Below are 19777 nucleotides of genomic sequence, written 5' to 3' on the forward strand. Positions count from 1 at the left end.
AACGTTTCGGGTCCGGTGACACTTCCTCAGAACAGTTCTGAGGAAGTGTCACCGGATCCGAAACGTTAACTCCGTTTTCTCCTTCACAGATGCTGCCCGACCTGCTGAGCTTTTCCAGCAACTTTGTTTTTGTTCCCAATTAGCAGCGAATGGTGGATAGTGTGTAATAGCAGCCCATGTGATAACAAGGCATGGTGTGCGGGGGTTGGGGTAAGGACATAGGAGAAGGTGCCTTAAGCCCTAAAGTTGTTGACCTCAATATTGAGTTCAGAAGGCTCTAGAGTTCCCAAGTGGAAAATGAGCTGTTCTTCTTCCATCTCGTGCAATAGCACTGCAGCAAACCTGAGACAGATGTTGGCCAGGAAACATAGGCCCATGTTTCCCACATCCCATGAATGCACTTTAATATATTCTGCTCTGTCCTGAAGTGAGACATAAACTTTGAGGCAGAATGCTGCGTGCTGAGCCGCAGCCCTGAGCCAATTGTGGCACAGTCACAGCTAACTTGGTATCAAATTAAATTCCTGTAAACATGGGTGTAAAACAGTGACAGTCAATAGTAGTTTTTTTGAAGGAAGAAAACATTTTTGATTGAGAAGAAAATTTACCTTTTAAGTTGGTGCATTCGCTAGAATATTTTTGCAAGTTGCAGCCGGTCAAATATTTGTTTTTTTTTGATCATTTCAAAGTAAGAAACTAAGTTGTAAAATGTCTTTTTAACACTTCAATCAGCCAAAGTAGTCTTTATTCACAGGGAGATTTGTAATTCTTGCTAAGGTATATATTCACAAATCCACTTTTCACTTGCGAAGATTCCAGGAACGCTACCATATAGAATTTAAACATTTTACGTGAAGAGCGATTCAGCTGTGACTTGGCCAGTTAAATCTGATTAAATGACTAAAAGGTCAGCGGTGGTATGTTTTTTAGCAGCACGTGTTGTCTTCTGTTCAAGATTGCCACTTCCTGAAGAACCTACGTTGATTACGTTAGATATGAATCTCAGTGAGCCAGGCAGTTGGTGGACAGAACAATCAAATAGAATTGGCCGCATTACTTTTTTTTTAAATCTCATAGAGACATACAAAGTAGAACAAAAGTAGACCAATTGGCCCACTGAGTCAGCTCCACTATTCAATAAGATTGTGGCTGATCAGTTTGTTTTGAATTTCACATTCCCATCTATCCCAATTACCTCTGATTCTCTGCATAACAAGAATCTATCGACCACTGTCTTCAAAGAAGTCAATGGTCCCACTTCCACTGCCTTCTGAGACAGAATCCCAAAATTGCACAATCTTGTAAGAGAAAGATGTCTTTTCATCATGGTGTTCGCTATTTCTATCTTCATCACTTTGGTAGCAAGAACAGGAAGGCAAATTATCTGAATGGTCATAGATTGAGAAAGTGGGAAGTGCAACAAGACCTGAATGTTCTCCCACACCACTTGCTGAAAGTAAGCATGCAGGTGCAACAGGTGAAGAAAGCAGACGTTATGTTAGCCTTCATATCAAGAGGATTTGAGTACAAAAGCAGACATGTCTTCTTCTGAGATAGACACTTGATCAGTAGGGGGAAGTCAAGGACTACAGGGGGAAAATGCAGGAAAGTGGACATGAGGAATGTTGGATCAGCCATGATCCTATTGAATGGTGGAGCGCCAAATGGCCTATTCCTTTTCATATTTCTTATGGTCTGATCGTACAGGATCTTAATGAGACCACATCTTACCTATTGTGTGCAGTTTTTCTCCTTCTGAGTTTGGATGTTCTGGCTATGGAGGGAGTGCAAGAGATGTTTACCAGACTAATTCCTGATATAGCAGGACTAATTTATGAAGGGGGGTTGGATTAGTTGGGACTCTATTCATTGGAATGTAGAAGGCTGAGGGTGGGTGGGGGGGCTCGTAGCAACCTATAAAATTCTAACAGGGTTAGACAAGCAAGACGATGGCCAATTGGTATTATCTCTGAACTGTTAATCCTGAGACCCAGATAACATTCTGGGGACCCGGGTTTGAATCCTGCAGTGGCAGATGAAGGAATTTGAATTCAAAAGAAAATCTGGAATTAAGAATCTAATTTTGACCAAGAATCCATTGCCGATAGTTGTAAAAACCCATCTGGTTCACTCATGTCCTTTAGGGAAGGGAAACTGCTGTCCTTACCTGGTCTTGCCTACATGTGACTCCAGACCCACAGCAGTGTGGTTGACTCTGAACTGCCCTCTAGGCCATAAATGCTACCTAGCAAGCAATGCCCTCATCCCGTTAATGAATAATTTAAAAAAAAAAGAAAAACACAGAAAGAATGTTTACAATGACCGCAGAGTCCAGAACCAGGGTCACAGTCTAACGATACAAAATAGACCATTTTAGGACTGAGCTGAGGAAGAATGTCTTCATTTAGGGAGTGGTGAGTCTGTGGCATTCTCTGCTGCAGAAAGCAGTTGAGGCCAAATGTTGAATGTTCGCAAGAGTCAGTTAGATTTAGTTCCTTGGACTAAAGGGGTCAAGGGGATTGGAAAAAATGGAGGAACTGGGGACTGAGTTGGATGATTGGCCGTGATCATATTGAACGCGGAGCGTATTCAAAGGGACAAATGGCCTACTTCTGTACCTATTTTCTATGATTCAGTGCAACACAGAAAAAAAATTGTTATGTAAGATGTACTGACGTCAACTTAGGATCCCTCAGGGCTGTCGTTAATTTGTTGCCTTCGTGATCTGGTTTGGTTAGCCAGATGTACTCCGAAAGATCATCCCCATGACAGTAATTCAACAGAGGAGAAGGCCCCAAGTGCAACATACTCCCTTCCTCGTGGGACTCACCATCCATTTAACAATTCTCTCATAGAACACTTGACTACCATCAGTTTCAAAATTTTCCTTTTATTATGGCTCTAATTATGTTATTAATTAATGTCATCCCTGTTTCTTGTAGTGAATGATATTTTGCATCTAGGTTCACCCTAATTACAGCTAAACCTTCAAGTTTCAGTTGAATGTTGTTTTCTAAAAAAATTGACCCATTATGTCATTTGAATCCAAGTTTTCCAATGGCACAAAGATATGTGGCATTGTAAGCAATTTCACTGAAGGTATAAAATCACAAGGAGATGGTGATAGATTAATAAATAGGATTAGCAAAAAAATCGCAAAGTTGGCAAATGGGAGACCATTGCTTTCAAACTAAAATGGATTGAACAGACTATTTTGTAAATGATGAAACCTGGATACAGTGGAGGCTCAAAGAGACTGGAGGATGGGGATGTAATGTGCCATACAGCTTTCCCTGCAGCGATGACATTGACCTTAAAATGAATGCAGTATGGATTTACCAATGCGGTATTCAGAAGGTGGTGGAGGTGATGTCATCGAATATTTTAAAGACAGAAGTGGGTAGATTTTTGTTGGGCAGGAAATCGAGGGTTATCAAGTGTAGATGGGAATATGGAATTGAAAATGCAGTCAGATCAGCCTTGATCATATTGCATAATGGTTAATGTTCAAGGAGCTGAAGGGCCTACTTTTCCTTTTTCCTATGTTTGTTTGACAAGTTTTGTCCCTTCCATAAATATCCCCATCCTCAATAATCAGGGCGTTGAGCAAATCACTGCAAAAGAGAAGGCTGAAGTTTTTGCAACAGTCTTCAGCCAGAAATGCCAAGTGGTCACCAGCATTTACAGATGCAAGTCTTTAGCCAATTCAATTCACTCCACGTAACATCAAGAAATGGTTGGAGTCACTGGATACTGGAAAGGCTGTGTCTCCTGACAACATTCCGACAATAATACTGAAAATGTGTGCTCTAGAACTTGCCATACCCTTTGCCAAGCTTTTTTTATACAGCTACAACACTGGCATCTATGCAACAATGTATAAAATTGTTCAGGTATATCCTGTATGCTATTGCAGGTCAAATCCAACCCAGCCAATTACGAACTCCTCAGCCAACTCTTGTTCGTCAGTAAATTGATGGAAGGTGTCATCGAATGTTCTATCAAGCAGCACTTGTCAGCGATAACCTGCTCAGTGACACCCAGTTTGTGTTCTGCCACTAGCTCCTGACCTCATTATAGCCTTAATTCAAACTTGGTCAAAAGAGCTGAATTTCAGAGATGATATGAGAGTGACTGTCCCTGATATCAAGGCTGCTTTTGACTGAGTGTAACATCAGGGAGTTCTCACAAAACTGGAATCGATGGGTATCAGGAAAAAACTCTCCACTGGTTAGAGTCGTACCTGACAGAGCAAGATGGTTGTGATGACTGAAGGTCAGTCATCTCGGCTCAGAACATCTCCATAGGACTTCCTCAGAGTAGTGTCCAAGGCCCAGTCATCTTCAGTTGCTTCATCAATGACTTTCCTTCCATCATAAGGTAAGAAATGGGAAGGTTCATTGATGATTGCTCAGTGTTCGCACCTTTTGTGATTCCTCAGTTACTGAAGTGCTGCATGCCCAAATGCAGCAAGACCTGGATAATGTCCAGACTTGTGCTGAAAAGTAGTAAATGTTGCAACATTAAAAATAGCAAACCAAACCAAATTAGCTTCACTTTCACTCCAGCACAGTGACAATTAAGACATTGAATGACCCTCAAAATTGCTCCATTGTTCCTGAACAAACTTGTAAAAACACCAGAGCTTATAACTTCAACAAAAATGAACACTTTATTATTAAGAATGTAACTTTAGCAGAACATAGATAAAGTGCAAGGCAGTTTAATCAATATCCACGATCTAAGCTCAGTCTGCTTTGAATATAAAACTCACCACAATGTGGACAGAGACAGACAGGCAGACATAGTTGAGGGACAAATTTAAAAAAAACAATAAAAGAAGAATAGACCGCTTAGAGACTTTTACTTATGCCATACAACTGCAATTCTTTTCTCAGAGCTTTTAGCAAATTGATATCTGGAGAATAACTAGGGGGAGCAAAAGCAAAAAACTTTCTAGCCCAGCAGCTTCTAAAGCAAAACTGTCTCCACCCAAAATCCAGTCAGTACCAGTTTCTTCTTTTTATTTTGTTTTTCGCCTTAAATGTGGTCTGCGGTTGGCTGTCCAGAACTGAACCTCCTTTATTTGTCCAATTCAACATCCGGTTGCCAGTCCCTGAGTGTAGCAGCATCTTGATGCCAAATTGTCTGCAATAACATCAAAGCAGCAATTAACCTGAATTATCTTTCCAGGGTAATTCCCATCAGCAAGCATTAGTCGTTTGTTTTTCTTTAAGAACAAACTGCTGTTCACAATTCAATTATCAACTTTAACTCCATTCCAATAAAAAAATGAGAAACATTAAAGAAAAATAGTGATGGTCTCAATGCAAGTAACATTTGTGCAACACTAGTGCCAGGAAATGGCCATCTGCAACAAAAGAGAATCTCATCATTGCCCCTTGTAATCCAATGGCATCACTATCACTCCATCCCCTACTAACAATGTCCTGGAGGTTACCATTGACTAGAAACTGAACTGGACTATCTATCTAAAAACTGTGGCTGCAAGGCCAAGACACAGGCTAGAATTCTGCAGCAGGTAACTCACCTACTGACTTCCCAAAGTCTGTCCATCACCTACAAGGCACAAGTCAGGAGTCTGATGGAATATTCCCCAGTAGCTTGGATGAGTGCAGCTCCAACAACACTCATGCTTGACACCATCCAGAACAAAGCAGCCCACAAGATTAATACCATATCCACAAACATTTACTCTTTCCCTCTCTCTGTAGTAGCAGCGTGTACCATCTTCAAGATACATTCCAGAAGTTCACTAAAGCTTCTGAGACAGCATCTTCTAAACCCACAAGCGCTTCCATCTGGAAGGATGAGGGCAGCAGATACATAGGAATACCATCAACTGCAAGTTCCTCTCCAAGTCACTTACCATCCTGACTTTAAAATACATTGCCATTCCATCAATTTACTGGGTTAAAATCCTGGAACTCTGTAATAATATTGTGGATTTACCTACACCAGATGGACTGTAGCAACTCGAAATCTGTTCGCCATCTCTTGCGGGCAGCTAGGATTAAGAAATAAAGTGTGATCTAGCCAGCGTTGATCACATCTCAGTGAATTTGAAAAGGGCCATTAGCGAAATCAATAATTGCTATATGGTCGCCATTAATTCCACATTTTTATTAAGTTTAAATTTCATCATCTGCCATGGTAGGATTTGACCCATGACCCTAGAGAATTAGCCTAGGGCTCTGGATTACTAATCTAGTCACATTACCACTATGCTGCTACCTTCTCAGTATCATGGAACAGGAGAACCACATTGAAGTGTAAGTGAGGAACGAATTTATGTGAAGAGCTTAATAAGGACTCTACTCATTTAGGAAAAATCTTATAGTAGTGGTGTTGCATGGAAGTTAAATAGCAACTGTTCCAATTTTGTGCTGTTAGCATTGACTTCTCAATTAACGAAACTTGATTCTGACTGATGCACCAACAAACCTTTTTTCTCAAGTGGCAATTAATTTAAAATATGTTCTGTAAAACATTTTTTGCGTTATATGTACATACTCAAACCAGTGATCTGAGTAATTTGCATTCCCAAGAGAAAATGTACTTGTTATTTTGGGATGTCACATTCACACTACTATCGTATGTTCCATAAAAGTAAATCCTTCATGCTACAGTGTGATAGCTCATAACCCGGTGTAATGTCTGGTGTTAAGCACTCAACATTAGCACTTACCAGTGTAAATTCGGTCAGAGGCGAGCAAACCTATTCAAATGTTTTTATTGAGTTTGATTTGGATTGTCTGTGTTCTGTTATTTCTCTCCCCTACTACACAATCTACTCTCATGATCCCTTTTGTCGTTCCAAAAGGACTATCCCCTCTGTGATTCCCAAGTTCTCCCCTCCACCGTACCTCACAATTACTCTCCTCCTCTCCCAACTGCCATCCCTTGAGTGCAGGTCACGACTGGTGGTTGAGAATCATGCACTGTATTGGATGGGAGGAAAGACATATCATCTGTATGGGTCCTGGAATCATCAGTTGATGCAGCTTAAAAGGAGGCCATTTAGCCCATGATGCATGTGCCAGTTCTTTGAAAGACTATCCGATTAGTCCTATTCGCATACTTTATGCACACTGCTGTTTCCTTTTCAAGTCTTTTCCAATTCCATTTTGAAAGTTACTATTGAATCTGCTTTCATCATCCTTTCAAGTAGTATATTCCAGATCATTAGGCAATGGTGGGTAAAGTGCATCTTTCACTAGACTAGTAATCCATAGTCACAGGCTGATGCTCCGGGTGTGAGGGTTGAGATGCCACTGTAGCAACTAGTGAAATTCAAATTGATAAAAAAATTGAACATAAAGCTAGTCTTGACAGTGGTGACCATGACAGCTGTCACCGATTGTTAGAGAAATCCCTTTTAAGGAAAGGAGATATGCCATCTTCACCACTGGCTTGCATGTGACTCTAGACCCACAGCAATTCCTAACTGCCTTCAGAAATGGCCAGACAAGACACTCTGTTGAAGGGCACTGAGGGATGGGCAACAAATGTTGGCTGTGCCAGCAGTGCCCACATTCCATGAAAGAATGAAAAAATATCAGTTGAATTTGATATATTTTTATTTATAAAATCCATCAGCGCCCTCATTCTTTTTGCCAGTTCTCTTCCATCTTTGTCCTGTGGTTACTGCTTGCCTCCCCAATAGAATCTGTTTCCCCCTCTCAAAGCATTTTTTTTTTGTTAGATCTTCCCTTAACCTGCTGTGCATTAAATTTAATTTGTTCAGATGTCCTCAGTCTGTCTATGCTCTCTCCTGAAGTCTGCTGCTGTGCCCCTTACTACATTTCCAGGTATTTATGTCGTCTGCAAACTTTGAATTTGTGCCCCCATGTCCCAGTCAGAATGGGTTGTGCACTATTCTCAGAAAAGCAACTGTATATTACCATCAAACTGAAAAGCAACTGGCACCTCCAGCAATGTACTATTTTCTCTGACATTCTTGTGGAGTGTTGGTCAGGATGATACTGGGAGTGGGGCTTGAACCCACAGCCTACAGATGCAGAGTGCTACCCATTGAGCCACATCTGACAGCTGTCCAGCTTGGAGATTACTACTTAAGCTCATTTATATCCTTGTTGGGCACGAGTGGCAGATGAGACATTCCCTCTTCCATCTATTAATAAATATGCCACACATCCCATCATCTATCCCAATAGTAACAAAATGAAGACTTCACAATTCAGTTTGACTGCATCTGACTCTCGTCAAGCTCATGCAATAACAAAACTCCAGATTGATCACCTTGTGGTGAGCAGCACTTCCACCAGCTATTAACAGGTTAAAAATATGTTGAATTTTAACTTTGTATTTCTTTTTGCCAAGGGAATTATTAGCTTTCTCTGTGCAAAAGTGAAGAGAAATTTAAAGAGAAACCATCTTAAGGCTTAGACTGAAGCAGTCAGTTCACAGTTTGGATCAATACAATTAATTGATTGTATTCAGACACATGATAGATGTTTCTGGTTTTTGCTGGAATGAATTTAGATGTAGAATCATTTACATAAATGAAACTTCTCTACATCTAGGCTCACTATGTTACAAATATTGGGTGAAATAAAGTTTGACAAGCCTTGTCATGGCACCATGACATGGTGCTGTGTTGAAGATCTGGTGCACTGTGCCATATCATTGATTGAGCCCCCTCAATCATGAAATGATGCAGCACAATCAGAGGCCATTGGCTCAGTGTGTTTGTGTCGATTCTCTGAATAAGCAAGCTAATTAGCCTCTCTTTCCCTTGGCATGCAGTTTCCCCATTCTTGTAATTTGCCGATTCTCTCTGTAAAGTTATCATGTTTTTAAAAAGATGCTTTTCCCTTCAAATATTAATTCAAATGTTGACTGGATTTCATTTTGGTTCTTTCACAGGGGCATGGGAGACCAAAATCAGTAGCCGGGAAAAACGACAACAGCGCAGACGTGACAAAGGAATAAATGAATCTCCGTCCGTCGATTCTAGTCTCCCTGCAGTTGGATCTGAAGCTGTTCCCGCACAGCAGCACACGGTAGCCTCAGCTGGTCTGGGCCCTCGAAAGACCAAAGGGGTAGAAACTGCAGGTTGGTTAGAAGAGGGGGGACTTCTGTTTTCTTCGTATTCTTTCTTGGGGCACAGGCGTCTGGTTCCAATGTTTTTTTAAAAAAAAGTAGGTCCCTTTAAGAGGAAACCAGAACAGCTTCAATTTTAATTGAGAGCATGTGATGCTCATACGAGTTTGTACTTGAGATCTGGGTCTTCGGCTTCTTGTGGTTATCTCTACCTCTGGGCCGAATGTCCAGATTCAAGTCCCACCTGCCAGGGTCATGTCACAACATACCTGAGCAGGTTGATTGAAAACATAGATGGGTCTACAGTGTTCGTAATTAGGTGTTTTATTTGATGGTGATGGGTTTCTAAAATTAAAAAAAAAAATCTGAGATCTTCCCCAGTAGGTAGTTGGCACCTGGATAGGGAGAGCAAGTGAACTAAAATTGATACTTGTCCTGAATTATAGCTTAACAATAAAACAGTTAACCTTCGAATTGTCATCACCAACCTGATTAAATATATGGATATTGGTGCGTTAAACATCTGAAAGGTCAACATTGAACTGAGTGACTTGTTTAGCCATTTCAGAGATAAGTTGAGTTAACCATGGTATGGATTTGCGTTCAAATGTAGGCTAGACTAGGTAAGCACAGCAGATTTCCTTCCTTAAAAGATGTTAGTGAACTATTAAGCCAGTACTACTCCTTTATTGGTGAGAATTTTGCGGCATGCTCACCCCTATATTTATTTTGAAACCTCAGGATGGTGTGCAATGAATTGATACGCTGAGTACAGTATTGAATGCAGGGCCCTGTTGTTGCAATAACATTTTATTAATTATCCCCTCCCAGAAAACGATGTCTCTAGAATCTTCACCTTACTTTTAAAGGAGCAAAGATCTGATCATCTGCAGTAGTTTTCATGGCATATCAAAGCACATAATAGCTAGTGAATTAGTATGGAATATCTAGTCACTGTTATAGTTAGGAAATGCAGCAGTCAATCTGTACAGAGGAAGCTGCCTGCAAATAGCAATGAGGAAAAACGGCGAGCCTGGTTTTATTTATGTGGTACAAAAACAAAGTTGCTGGAAAAGTCCAGCAGGTCTGGCAGCATCCGTGAAGGAAAAAACAGAGTTAAGGTTTCGGGACCTGAAGAAGGGTCACCGGACCCGAAACGTTAACTCTGTTTTTTCCTTCACAGATGCTGCCAGACCTGCTGGGCTTTTCCAGCAACTTTGTTTTTGTTCCTGATTTACAGCATCTGCAGTTCTTTTGGTTTTTATTTATGTGGTGTTGATTAAGAACTGATTATCAGCTGTCACACTGGGGATATCACCCTTGCCCTTTTTTGAAATAATGCAATAGAAACCTCAACGTCCACCAGAGATGGCAGATAGGCCGACTGTTTAATGTCTCATCTGAAAGATTGCACCTCCGACAGTGCAGGGTTCCCTCTGTACTGCATTTGGGCATGTCAGCACCAATATTTGTGTTTCATTCTCTGGAGTGGGACTTGACTGTAAAGTTTTCTCAGTTACAGTTAAAAAGTTTCGAAGTTAAAAGTGTTACTGATCCACAATTGGTACTTTTTAAAGCAAAGAGTTAATTTATTTCAAGTTTTGATAATAATTATCACTGCCTTCTCTGCATATTGGTAACCAATGGTCAGTAATTACCAAAAACAAGATTTAAGTCAATTAGATTGCTCCTAATTGGCCTAAAATTGCTGTCAGCATATGACCTTTGCAGAGGCAGATTAATTTACTTAGACTCATCAGCATGTACAACTAGTTGAGAAGTTATTGTTAGCATCAATCAACTTGATGTAGATTTCGGTTGCAAAATAAATTTTAAATGTTTCTTTGGCAAAACAGCTTTTAATGAAAGCAGCCACTGTTTCAGGCCAGGTCAGTCTTCTGACAATGAATAAGGCTTGTTGATGTGTTTTCTTTCTTTTTCTTTAAAGTTGCTCCCGGGTGGGGTGAACAGCTAACAGTGAATGGAGGAAGCTGGTGTGATATCCCAGTGAAACTGCCCACTCAGATTAATGCGACTAAGGATGATAAGTGGCAACAAATCCCAGTATTGGCAAATGCAAAAAGAAGCCCGGATCAGCCTGCCTGGGGCCAGGAAAGCAGTGATACCAATGCAGGGGCAAAAGAATGGGCAGTACCCTTAGTTGATAAGACTTGGAGTGAGCATGCACTTTACCCCAGCATTGGTGAGTGTTGAATTGTGTGTCTCTTAATTGAAATATGCTTACATTCGACATGAGGGAGATTGAAGTAATTAATTCTTAATACAGTTGAAGATTTTTGTATGCCTGTCTTTTTCTTGAGCTAAACCTTTGGCTTTGTCGGTAAATGTTGACACTGATTCATAGTACAAAGGGATTTCTGGACTTAGTTGCTAACTCATTTGACCTCAGCCAGGATAGCACTTGAGACGCCCCAACAATAATGAAAGGGGAAATGTGAACTTCCATTTTTGCTGATGAACATTATTTACTGGTCAGTGTAGAATAAAGATTGCCTGTGCTTCTCTGCAATGGTGACCACTACTTGCTGTGTAGGACTGTGCTAAAGAATAGCCACAGTACAGTAGTTACAACAGAGCCAGCCTACACTAGCAGGTTTGTGAGCATACATGGATTAATATTCAATTTATGTTTTCAATGTTTTAAAGGAATACAGGGTTAAAGATTAATCCAAATTCACTACACTTAAGTCTGGCCAGATTGATGAAAGCAAATTTTCTTGTATTTTTTGCACATCTTTTACTTATAACGTGTGTGTGTGTGTGTGTGTGTGTGTCTGTGTATATAAGACATGTGTACATAACTGTTGAGATTAAGCAACCGAGCTCAGAATAGGGTGCAGAAGATTGCAAAAATTAAAAATTCATGAAGTTTATTTCGATTTAAACCTTTTGAACATAATTTAGGATTGACTTTAAAGATCACAGTTTTGGATGTCCATATCTAATAACTAATTTTATTAGCATCTAGCATTCCATTTTATTTACATTCATTAGATTGCACATGATCCAGTGCAGACTTGATTTCTAGATGTAAGTATTAAACCCAGTCATCACAAATAAATGCAAGGTGCAGCAAAGTATTAAAAGTTATGCTTGTCAATTTTTAAGAATCTTGTGCTCCTGTATAGCATTAACTATGGGACTGTTGCCATGATTTGGCTTAAGGATTAGGGTGGGAGAAGTGGATTCCAAGTTGTGGAGCACTGGCACGAGCATGAGGGAAAGTGGGGGGCTGTACCTTTGGTACAGACTTCACCTGAACTGTGCTGGGGTTGGCATTGGAGTCAGTAATGTGACTAAGGAAGTAGAGAGGACTTTAAATTAAATAGGAGAAGGGATCATTGTAGGACAAAATGACATAAATTAGAGAAAATGTTAAGTCAGTAGATCAAGATATCAAAAAAGGTCATGGTGATTGTATGGCGGGAATGACAATGATTACAAACTTGAAAAAGTGTGTGCAGATCGGACCAGAGTTGACAAAAATATATATTTGTAGAAAGGTGAATTAACAACTCTGAATGTCTATCGTGTCAACAATAAAATAAGTAAATTGTCAGCTCAAATAGAAATTCGTATGTGTGATCTGAGAGTCATGATAGAGAAGTGACTACAAAGGAATCAAAGCTGGGACCTGAATATCCAAGGGGGATAGACATTCTTGAAGGACAGAAAGCTTGGAGAAAGTGGTAGGCTTCTTCAGTTAATAAATGAGAATATTAGTACTGTTGTGAGAGAGATTCTAAAATTCAGAATGTTGAATCAGTTTGTGTAGCACGAAGAAACTAAAAGAGGCTGCAGATGGGACTAACAATGATGATGTAAGTTACAGTATAAATCAGAAAATTAGAGGCCCTTGTAACAAGGGCAATACAGAAGTTCAATCTGGGTATCAACCACTAAGCGCTAAAATTGTGTAGTGCGAATTCTTAGAATGATTGCAAAATGGTTTTCCAGTTCAGTACAATGAGGATCTAAGTAGAGAGCAGTTTGTTTGCAGTAAAAAAAAAGCTAATTAATAAGCTCGTTGTAAAATATAATCACATTTCACATTTAAGTTTGGAAGTGATGTGGTTAATCAGAAATTAGGGTCTCAGTTCTGAACAAAAATCTATGAATTTATGAGGGTCACATTGGCTGTTTTGGATTAGGAAACCGTTTTAAAAAGTATGATGGTGACAGACAAATACATTCCTTTAGTGCACAAAAAGACGGCAGGAAAATGTTCTAACCGTGGCAAACAAAAGAAATCCAGAATATATATTTAGATTTTCAGAAGGCTTTCAATGAAGTCACACACAAGAAGATAGTTGAAAAAAAGTTAGAACGCATGGAATTAGGGAAATATACTGCCATGGATTGGGAGCTGGCTAACAGGTAGAAAACAGAGTAAGAGTCACAAATGTTATAACACAGATCACCATTCTGCACGGGCTCGTTAAATGAACATTGTTACCTAGTGCCAATTTCCACATTTTCCTCATACTCTTGCATGGTATTTTTAATCAAATAATCATCCAATGTCCTCTTGAATGTCTCAATTGAACGTGGATCATTTTCAGGTTAGAAGACTGATTCGTGGGGTATTGCCAGGATGAATGCTTGGGTCCTAGCTATCCACAATCTATATCGATACAGATGTGGGAATTGCATGTAATTTTTCTAAGTTTTCAGATAACAGAAGCTAGCTAGGAATGTAAGTTGTGTGAAGGATACAAAGTCACTTGAACAGAATTTGGAAAAGCATCTGAGGTTGTCCATATTGGTTCAAAAACTGAAATACAGAGTATTTCTTAAATGGTGAGAGGTTGGTAAGTGTTGAACTTCAGAAAGGACAGTCAAAAAGTCTTGTTCATGAATCATGGAAAGCTGGTATGCAGGTACAGCAAGCAACTAGGGAGGCAAATGTTTTTGTTAGCTTTCATCAAAAGAGGCTTTGAGTAAAGGAATAAAGATATGTTACTGCAAAGATGCAGAGCTTTGGTAAGAATTTTATGGAGTTTGGAAGAGTAAGAGGTGATCTTATTCATATATCCAAGATCCTTACAGGGCTCAATGGGATTGAAGCAGGAAGGATGTTTACCCTAGCTGGGAATGTTGAGACCAAGGATAGTAAGGGGCAGGCGTTTAGAATGAAGAGGAATTCCTTCACGTGGAGAGTGGTAAATGTTTGGAATTGTTGGCCCAGAGGTCTGTGGATGCTCAGTCAGTGAGTATGTTCTAGACTAAGGTCAATAAATTTTGATGGATTGAAAACACTGAGAGATACAGGGATAGTGAAAGAAAATAATGTTGGGATAAAAAGACGATCAGCCATAATTCCATTGACTGGTAGAGTGAGTTTGAAGGCCTGAATGGCTGCCACCTGGTCTTTTTTTAATGTTAGTAATTTAATCATAACATCAAAGAACTTGCAGCACACCTCATTTGGCCCACCCTGTTTCTTTGAAAGGGCATTCAAACTTAGTCCAACAAATCTGTCCATTCCCTTTCAAAACATTTGTGGAATGAGCTTCCACAACGTTTTTGGATGATGCTTGAGGAAAAGAAAATTGTCCTCATCTCCCGTGTAGTTATTCTGCTAGTTATTATAAAACGGTGGCCTCTGGTTATTGACCCTTTACCACAGGGAATTTTTTTTCTTGATCTTCTCTCTCAATCTCTCATCATCTTGAAAACCTTCATTATCACCTCTTCGTCTTCTCTTTTCCAAGAAGAACTGTCTGAACTCTTACAACTTTTCTTCAACTATGTTGATTCTGTATGATCAGTTTGAATTTTCCTCAGTCCCTTGCTGTAATGTCTTTTATAATGGTCTAACCTCTTCCAACATTTCCCTTATGACAGTTAACTGGCCTGTATCTTGGGATTCTCTGTTTCCCTCCTTTTATGAATAACTCATTATCTTCCAATGTAATGGCAGCTTCCCCAAATCGAAGGAATTTTGGGAAATTGCAATCACTGCCTGAACTGTTTCCCTAGCGATTTATTTTAAGATCATGAGATGTAGTCCGTCAGTACCCTGAGAATTGTCAACCTGCAATACTTTGCTCAGTACCCTTCCCAGGAAATTGTAATTTTCCTTGAGTCCTTCCCTCATTTCCATTTCCTAACTGACATTTATTTCTGGGATGACACTTAAATTCTCTGAAGATTCATACAAATTACCTGTCCAATTAATCTGCCATCATCATGTCTTCAATTATCTGTTCCCCAGACTCACTTTTTATAGGATCAATGCCCACCTTGTTAACTTTTAAATACATTTGTAGAAGATCTCACTACCTGTTGACTGACATCTTTTTTTTTTAGTAAATGTATCCTTTTTCTTTTACTTCAATACTGTCTTTAACTCTTTCAGTCAACCAAGGATTGCGGATCCTCCATGTGGAACTTTTGTTTTTAATTATTTGTCACAGGATATGAGCATCTCTGACCAGGCCAGCATTTACTGCCCATCCCTAATTGACCAGAGGGCAGTTAAGAGTCAACCGCATTGCTCTGGGTCTGGAATCACATGTAGACCAGATGAAGTAAGGATGGCAGTTTCTTTCCCTAAAGGGCATTAGTGACCAGACGGGTTGTTACATGTCAACAGTGGTTAAATGCTCACCATCTTTATTATATATTTTTTAAAATTGAATTCAAAAGTCAACATCTGTCACAGCAGGATTCGAACCCATGTCCCCGCAACATTCGCCAGTGACATTACCACTACAACCATTTTGTAGACCTTAATTTATCAGTTCATTTTATTTGCTTTCGTGCTTTCATAATTGCCGTTATTTATGTTTTAAAATGCTCTTCTTGAGCCTGTAGTAGTCTCCTTTAAACTAAATTTAAAATGTAATTTGGTTAAACTAGGGATGTCTTCACTACAAAGTCATGAATTAATCCTATTCCTTTCCACTAGATAGGATGTGGCTTGTTCTCTTGCTCAAGACATGCTGTTCTCAGAAGCCGAAAACATTCCACAGATTGTTCATCTCGGCTACCTTTGCACATCTAATGTTTCCAGTCTATGAATTGATTAAAACCCCCATAATTATTGCTGTATAATTTTGGCAGCCTCCCATTATTTCTTCCTTTTATACTCCATCCCATCATATGGTTACAATTAAGAGGCCTGATTACCACAAGCGACTTCTTGCCTATATCATTTCTCATAACTACCTCCAAACTGCTTCCGATTTCTGGTTTCCTGTAAAGCCCTCCTATTATGCCATTATAATCAATAATTAAGAGAGCCAGTCCCTCCACCTTTTCATAGCTACCTATTCTTGCTAAATATCATTTACCCTTTAAGCTCCCACTCCATGCCAGTCTCTGTAATGGCTATCAGATTAAACTGATTTTTTTTGGCATTATCAGTTCGTCTGTTTTGTTTCAAATGCATTATTTTATTACTATAGCCATTATTTTATTACTTTTTTTTATTATTTTTGTTACCTCTCGCCTAATCTGTTGATTTAACCTTAGATTTGTACGCTCCGAATTTAGTGTTTATTTTGGTCCCTCCAGTTGATTGAGATCATTTTTTGTTTGAGCTCTAGTGTTAGAGGTTTAAGCAGAGACCTTTCTGCATGGGTGCCTCAATTTTCTATTATTGCCCAGGAGACCAGCTGACTCAATACCTAATTTTGTGACCAGGTGGAAATTTTATGGGAATAGAGCTGAATTTTTACTTGACTAATTCAAGCAGCTGATGTTAACAAAACTCGGGTTTCTGTCGTCAGTGATGTGAGATCTTATTTTACTCCATCATGATGGTGTATATGTGACTTCATGTTTATTCCTGTGCTAACTTGTCATCCATTCCCCCTCAATTGTTTATTATCCCAAAAAGGAGGCCATTAGGCCCATTTGTTCCATGCCAGCTCTCTGGAACAATCCATTTGCCCCATTTCCCTGTTCTCTCTTAGTCACCCTGCAAGTGTATTTGCTTCAAGTGTCTTTCTACAATTTTATCCTTTATAAGAAATTCGGTAAAATCACCTATTTGTCCAAGTTTTTGGTCACTTGTCCTCATGTTTCTCTCCAACTTGTTGTAATGTTTTGTTGATCCTGTCAACACCCTTCATGCCTTGTTGTGTTAAGGCAGATGTTAATTGTATGTTTTGTTGTTTTTTTTACAGGGGCTTGGGCAGGTGTCAATAACAGGATGAATACCTCAGAGCAGAAACCTCCTTTCTCTACTGCAGGGGCGAATGCTGCAGTAGCCAGTAAATATTGATTTTATGGTTTTTTATAGTTTTGAAACCACTCCACTGTAGAGATAGAAATTATTCTTGTCATGAATCTGTTCATGTTCAGCTGTTACTTCAGCCATTGCGCATTTGATTATTCAGATGTATAGGTGTTTTCTTAGTGTAACCCTTTACGTGCGCTATTCAGTATGTATGCTGCCCAGGATACACCTGAATGAATTAATGGACCATTTCAGAGTGCAGGTCAGAGCAAGTCATGTTGCTGGGGTAAACCAAACTGATTTAAGGATGGCAGGTTTCCTTCCTTTCTCAGATGGATTTTTATAACAACCTAGTAGCTATATGGCCAATATTGCTGACATTAGCTTTTAGTTTCATAATTTCACAGAATTATATAATTAGACCAGAAGGTATAGGAGCAGAATTAGGCAGTTCACCCTATTGTGTCCGCTTCACTATTCATTCATGGCTGATATGTTTCTCAATCCCATTCTTCTGTCTTCTCTTAGTTACCCATGATCTCCTTACTAATCAAGAATTTATCAAACTCTGTCTTAAATACACTCAGTGACTTTGTCTTCTGCAGCAATGAGTTCCACAGATTCACCACCCTTTGGCTGAAGGAATTCTTCCACACATTAGTTCTAAAGGGTCGTCCCTTCATTCTGAGGCTGTGCCCTCAGGCCCTTGTCTCTCCTAGTGGAAACATCTTTTCCACGTCCTTTCTGTATAGGCCACTTGGTATTCTGTAAGTTTCAATCAGATCCCACTTCATCTTTCTAAACTTCGAATACAGACCCAGATTCCACCAATGCAGCACATCCATCCTTCGATAGAGGGCCCAAAATAGCTCATGATATTCTGAATATGGTCTGAGCCTCAGCAGTACATCCTTACTGTTATATTCTGGTCCTCTTGAAATGAAAGCTGACATTGCTTTTCCCTTCCTAACTGCCTACTGAACCTGCATGTTGATCTTAAGAGAATCTAGAACTCTAACTTCTTGGTGCTTTAGATTTCTGAAGCTTTTCCCCATTTAGAAATTAGTCTGTGCCTCTATTCTTCCTACCAACATGCATAACCTCACTGTTTTCCACATTGTGTTCCATCTGTCACTTCTTTGTCCACTCTCCTAGCCTGTCCATGTCCTTCTGCAATCTCCCCACTTGCTCAACACTATCTGTGTCTCCACCTATCTTTGGGTCATCTGCAAGCTTAGCAGCAACATCCTCAATTCATTCATCCAGAACATAAAACAACATAAATAGTTTGGTTCCAACACAGAGCCCTGTGGGACTCCCCTAGTCACTGGCTGCCATCCTGAAAAAAGACCCCTTTGAGTCCACTACCTGCCTTCTGCCAGTCAGCCAATCCTCTATCCATGCCAGTACCTTGCCCCTAACACCATGGTTCTTATCTTATTTACCAGCCTCCTGTGCAGCACTTTGTCAAAGGCCTTCTGGAAATACAAATAGATCACATCCAATGGCTCTCCTTTGTCTAAACTGCTTGTTACCTCCTCAGAATTCTAACATATTTGTCAGGCATGACCTCCCCTTGGTGAAGGCGTGCTAACTCAGCCCTGTTTTACCATGCACTTCCAAGTACTCCGCAGTCTCGTCCTTAATAAATGAGAGCAACAACCGAGGACTGGCCTGTAATTTCCAGACTTGTAGCTCCTTCCCTTCTTAAACAGGGGTCTTACATTAGCTATTTTCCAGTCCTCTTGGACCCTCCCTGACTCAAGTAATTCCTGAACAAATGCCTCTACAATCTCCTTTGCTGTCTCCTTCAGAACTCTGGGCTGTAGTCCATCTGGTCTGGGTGATTTGTCCACCTTCAGACCTTTCAGCTTTCCCAGTGTCATCTCCCCAGTGATGGCTGCTACACTCGGCTCCTGAAGTTCTGGCATGCTACTGGTGTCTTCCACTGTGAAGACTGATGCATAGCATGTACTCAGTTCCTCCACCATATCTTTATTCCTCATTACGACTTTTCCAGCGGTCCACTGTCCATTCTTGTTTCTCTGTTACCTTTTTGTATATCAAAGCAACTCTTACAATCCTCTCTTATGTTACGAGCTAGCTTATACTTCATCCATCATATTTCATAACTCATACTTCATCTTCTATTCCACACCCCCTGCCCAAAAACATTTTTTTTTTTTAAGTTATGCTGAGCCGGATTTCAAGTCTTCACTACATTGTATGTTTTTTCTTTTTTTATGCTGACCCCAAATTCTCTTGTCACCCATAGTTGCCTTGACCTGCCCTTAGTATGTTTCTTCTTCCATATTACCCTCAGAAACTAATGCCATTGCTGCTTCACTGTCTTCTCTGATAAACTCTCCCTTCCAATCAACTCTGGCCATCTCTTCCTCCATGTCTTTGTAGTTAACTTTACTCAATTGTAATGCTGTTACATCTGATTCCAGCTTCTCCCCGTCAGACTGCAGGATGAAT

At 39.9% G+C, this 19777-nt stretch overlaps 1 protein-coding gene across 2 annotated transcripts in view; it reads left to right on the forward strand.

The window, feature by feature from the left end:
• Nucleotides 1-19777, forward strand: part of mtdha (metadherin a) — a 75378-nt gene that overhangs the window by 27810 nt on the left and 27791 nt on the right. For both annotated transcript variants that reach the window (XM_048595458.1, XM_048595457.1), the window contains exons 4-6: nucleotides 8911-9099; nucleotides 11036-11290; nucleotides 17244-17330. In XM_048595458.1, the coding sequence (XP_048451415.1) occupies nucleotides 8911-9099; nucleotides 11036-11290; nucleotides 17244-17330 (531 nt within the window). The remainder of the gene's footprint in view (nucleotides 1-8910; nucleotides 9100-11035; nucleotides 11291-17243; nucleotides 17331-19777) is intronic.

This window comes from Rhincodon typus, chromosome 4 (assembly GCF_021869965.1).
Source record: "Rhincodon typus isolate 14 chromosome 4, sRhiTyp1.1, whole genome shotgun sequence".
Taxonomy (NCBI): Eukaryota; Metazoa; Chordata; class Chondrichthyes; order Orectolobiformes; family Rhincodontidae; genus Rhincodon; species Rhincodon typus.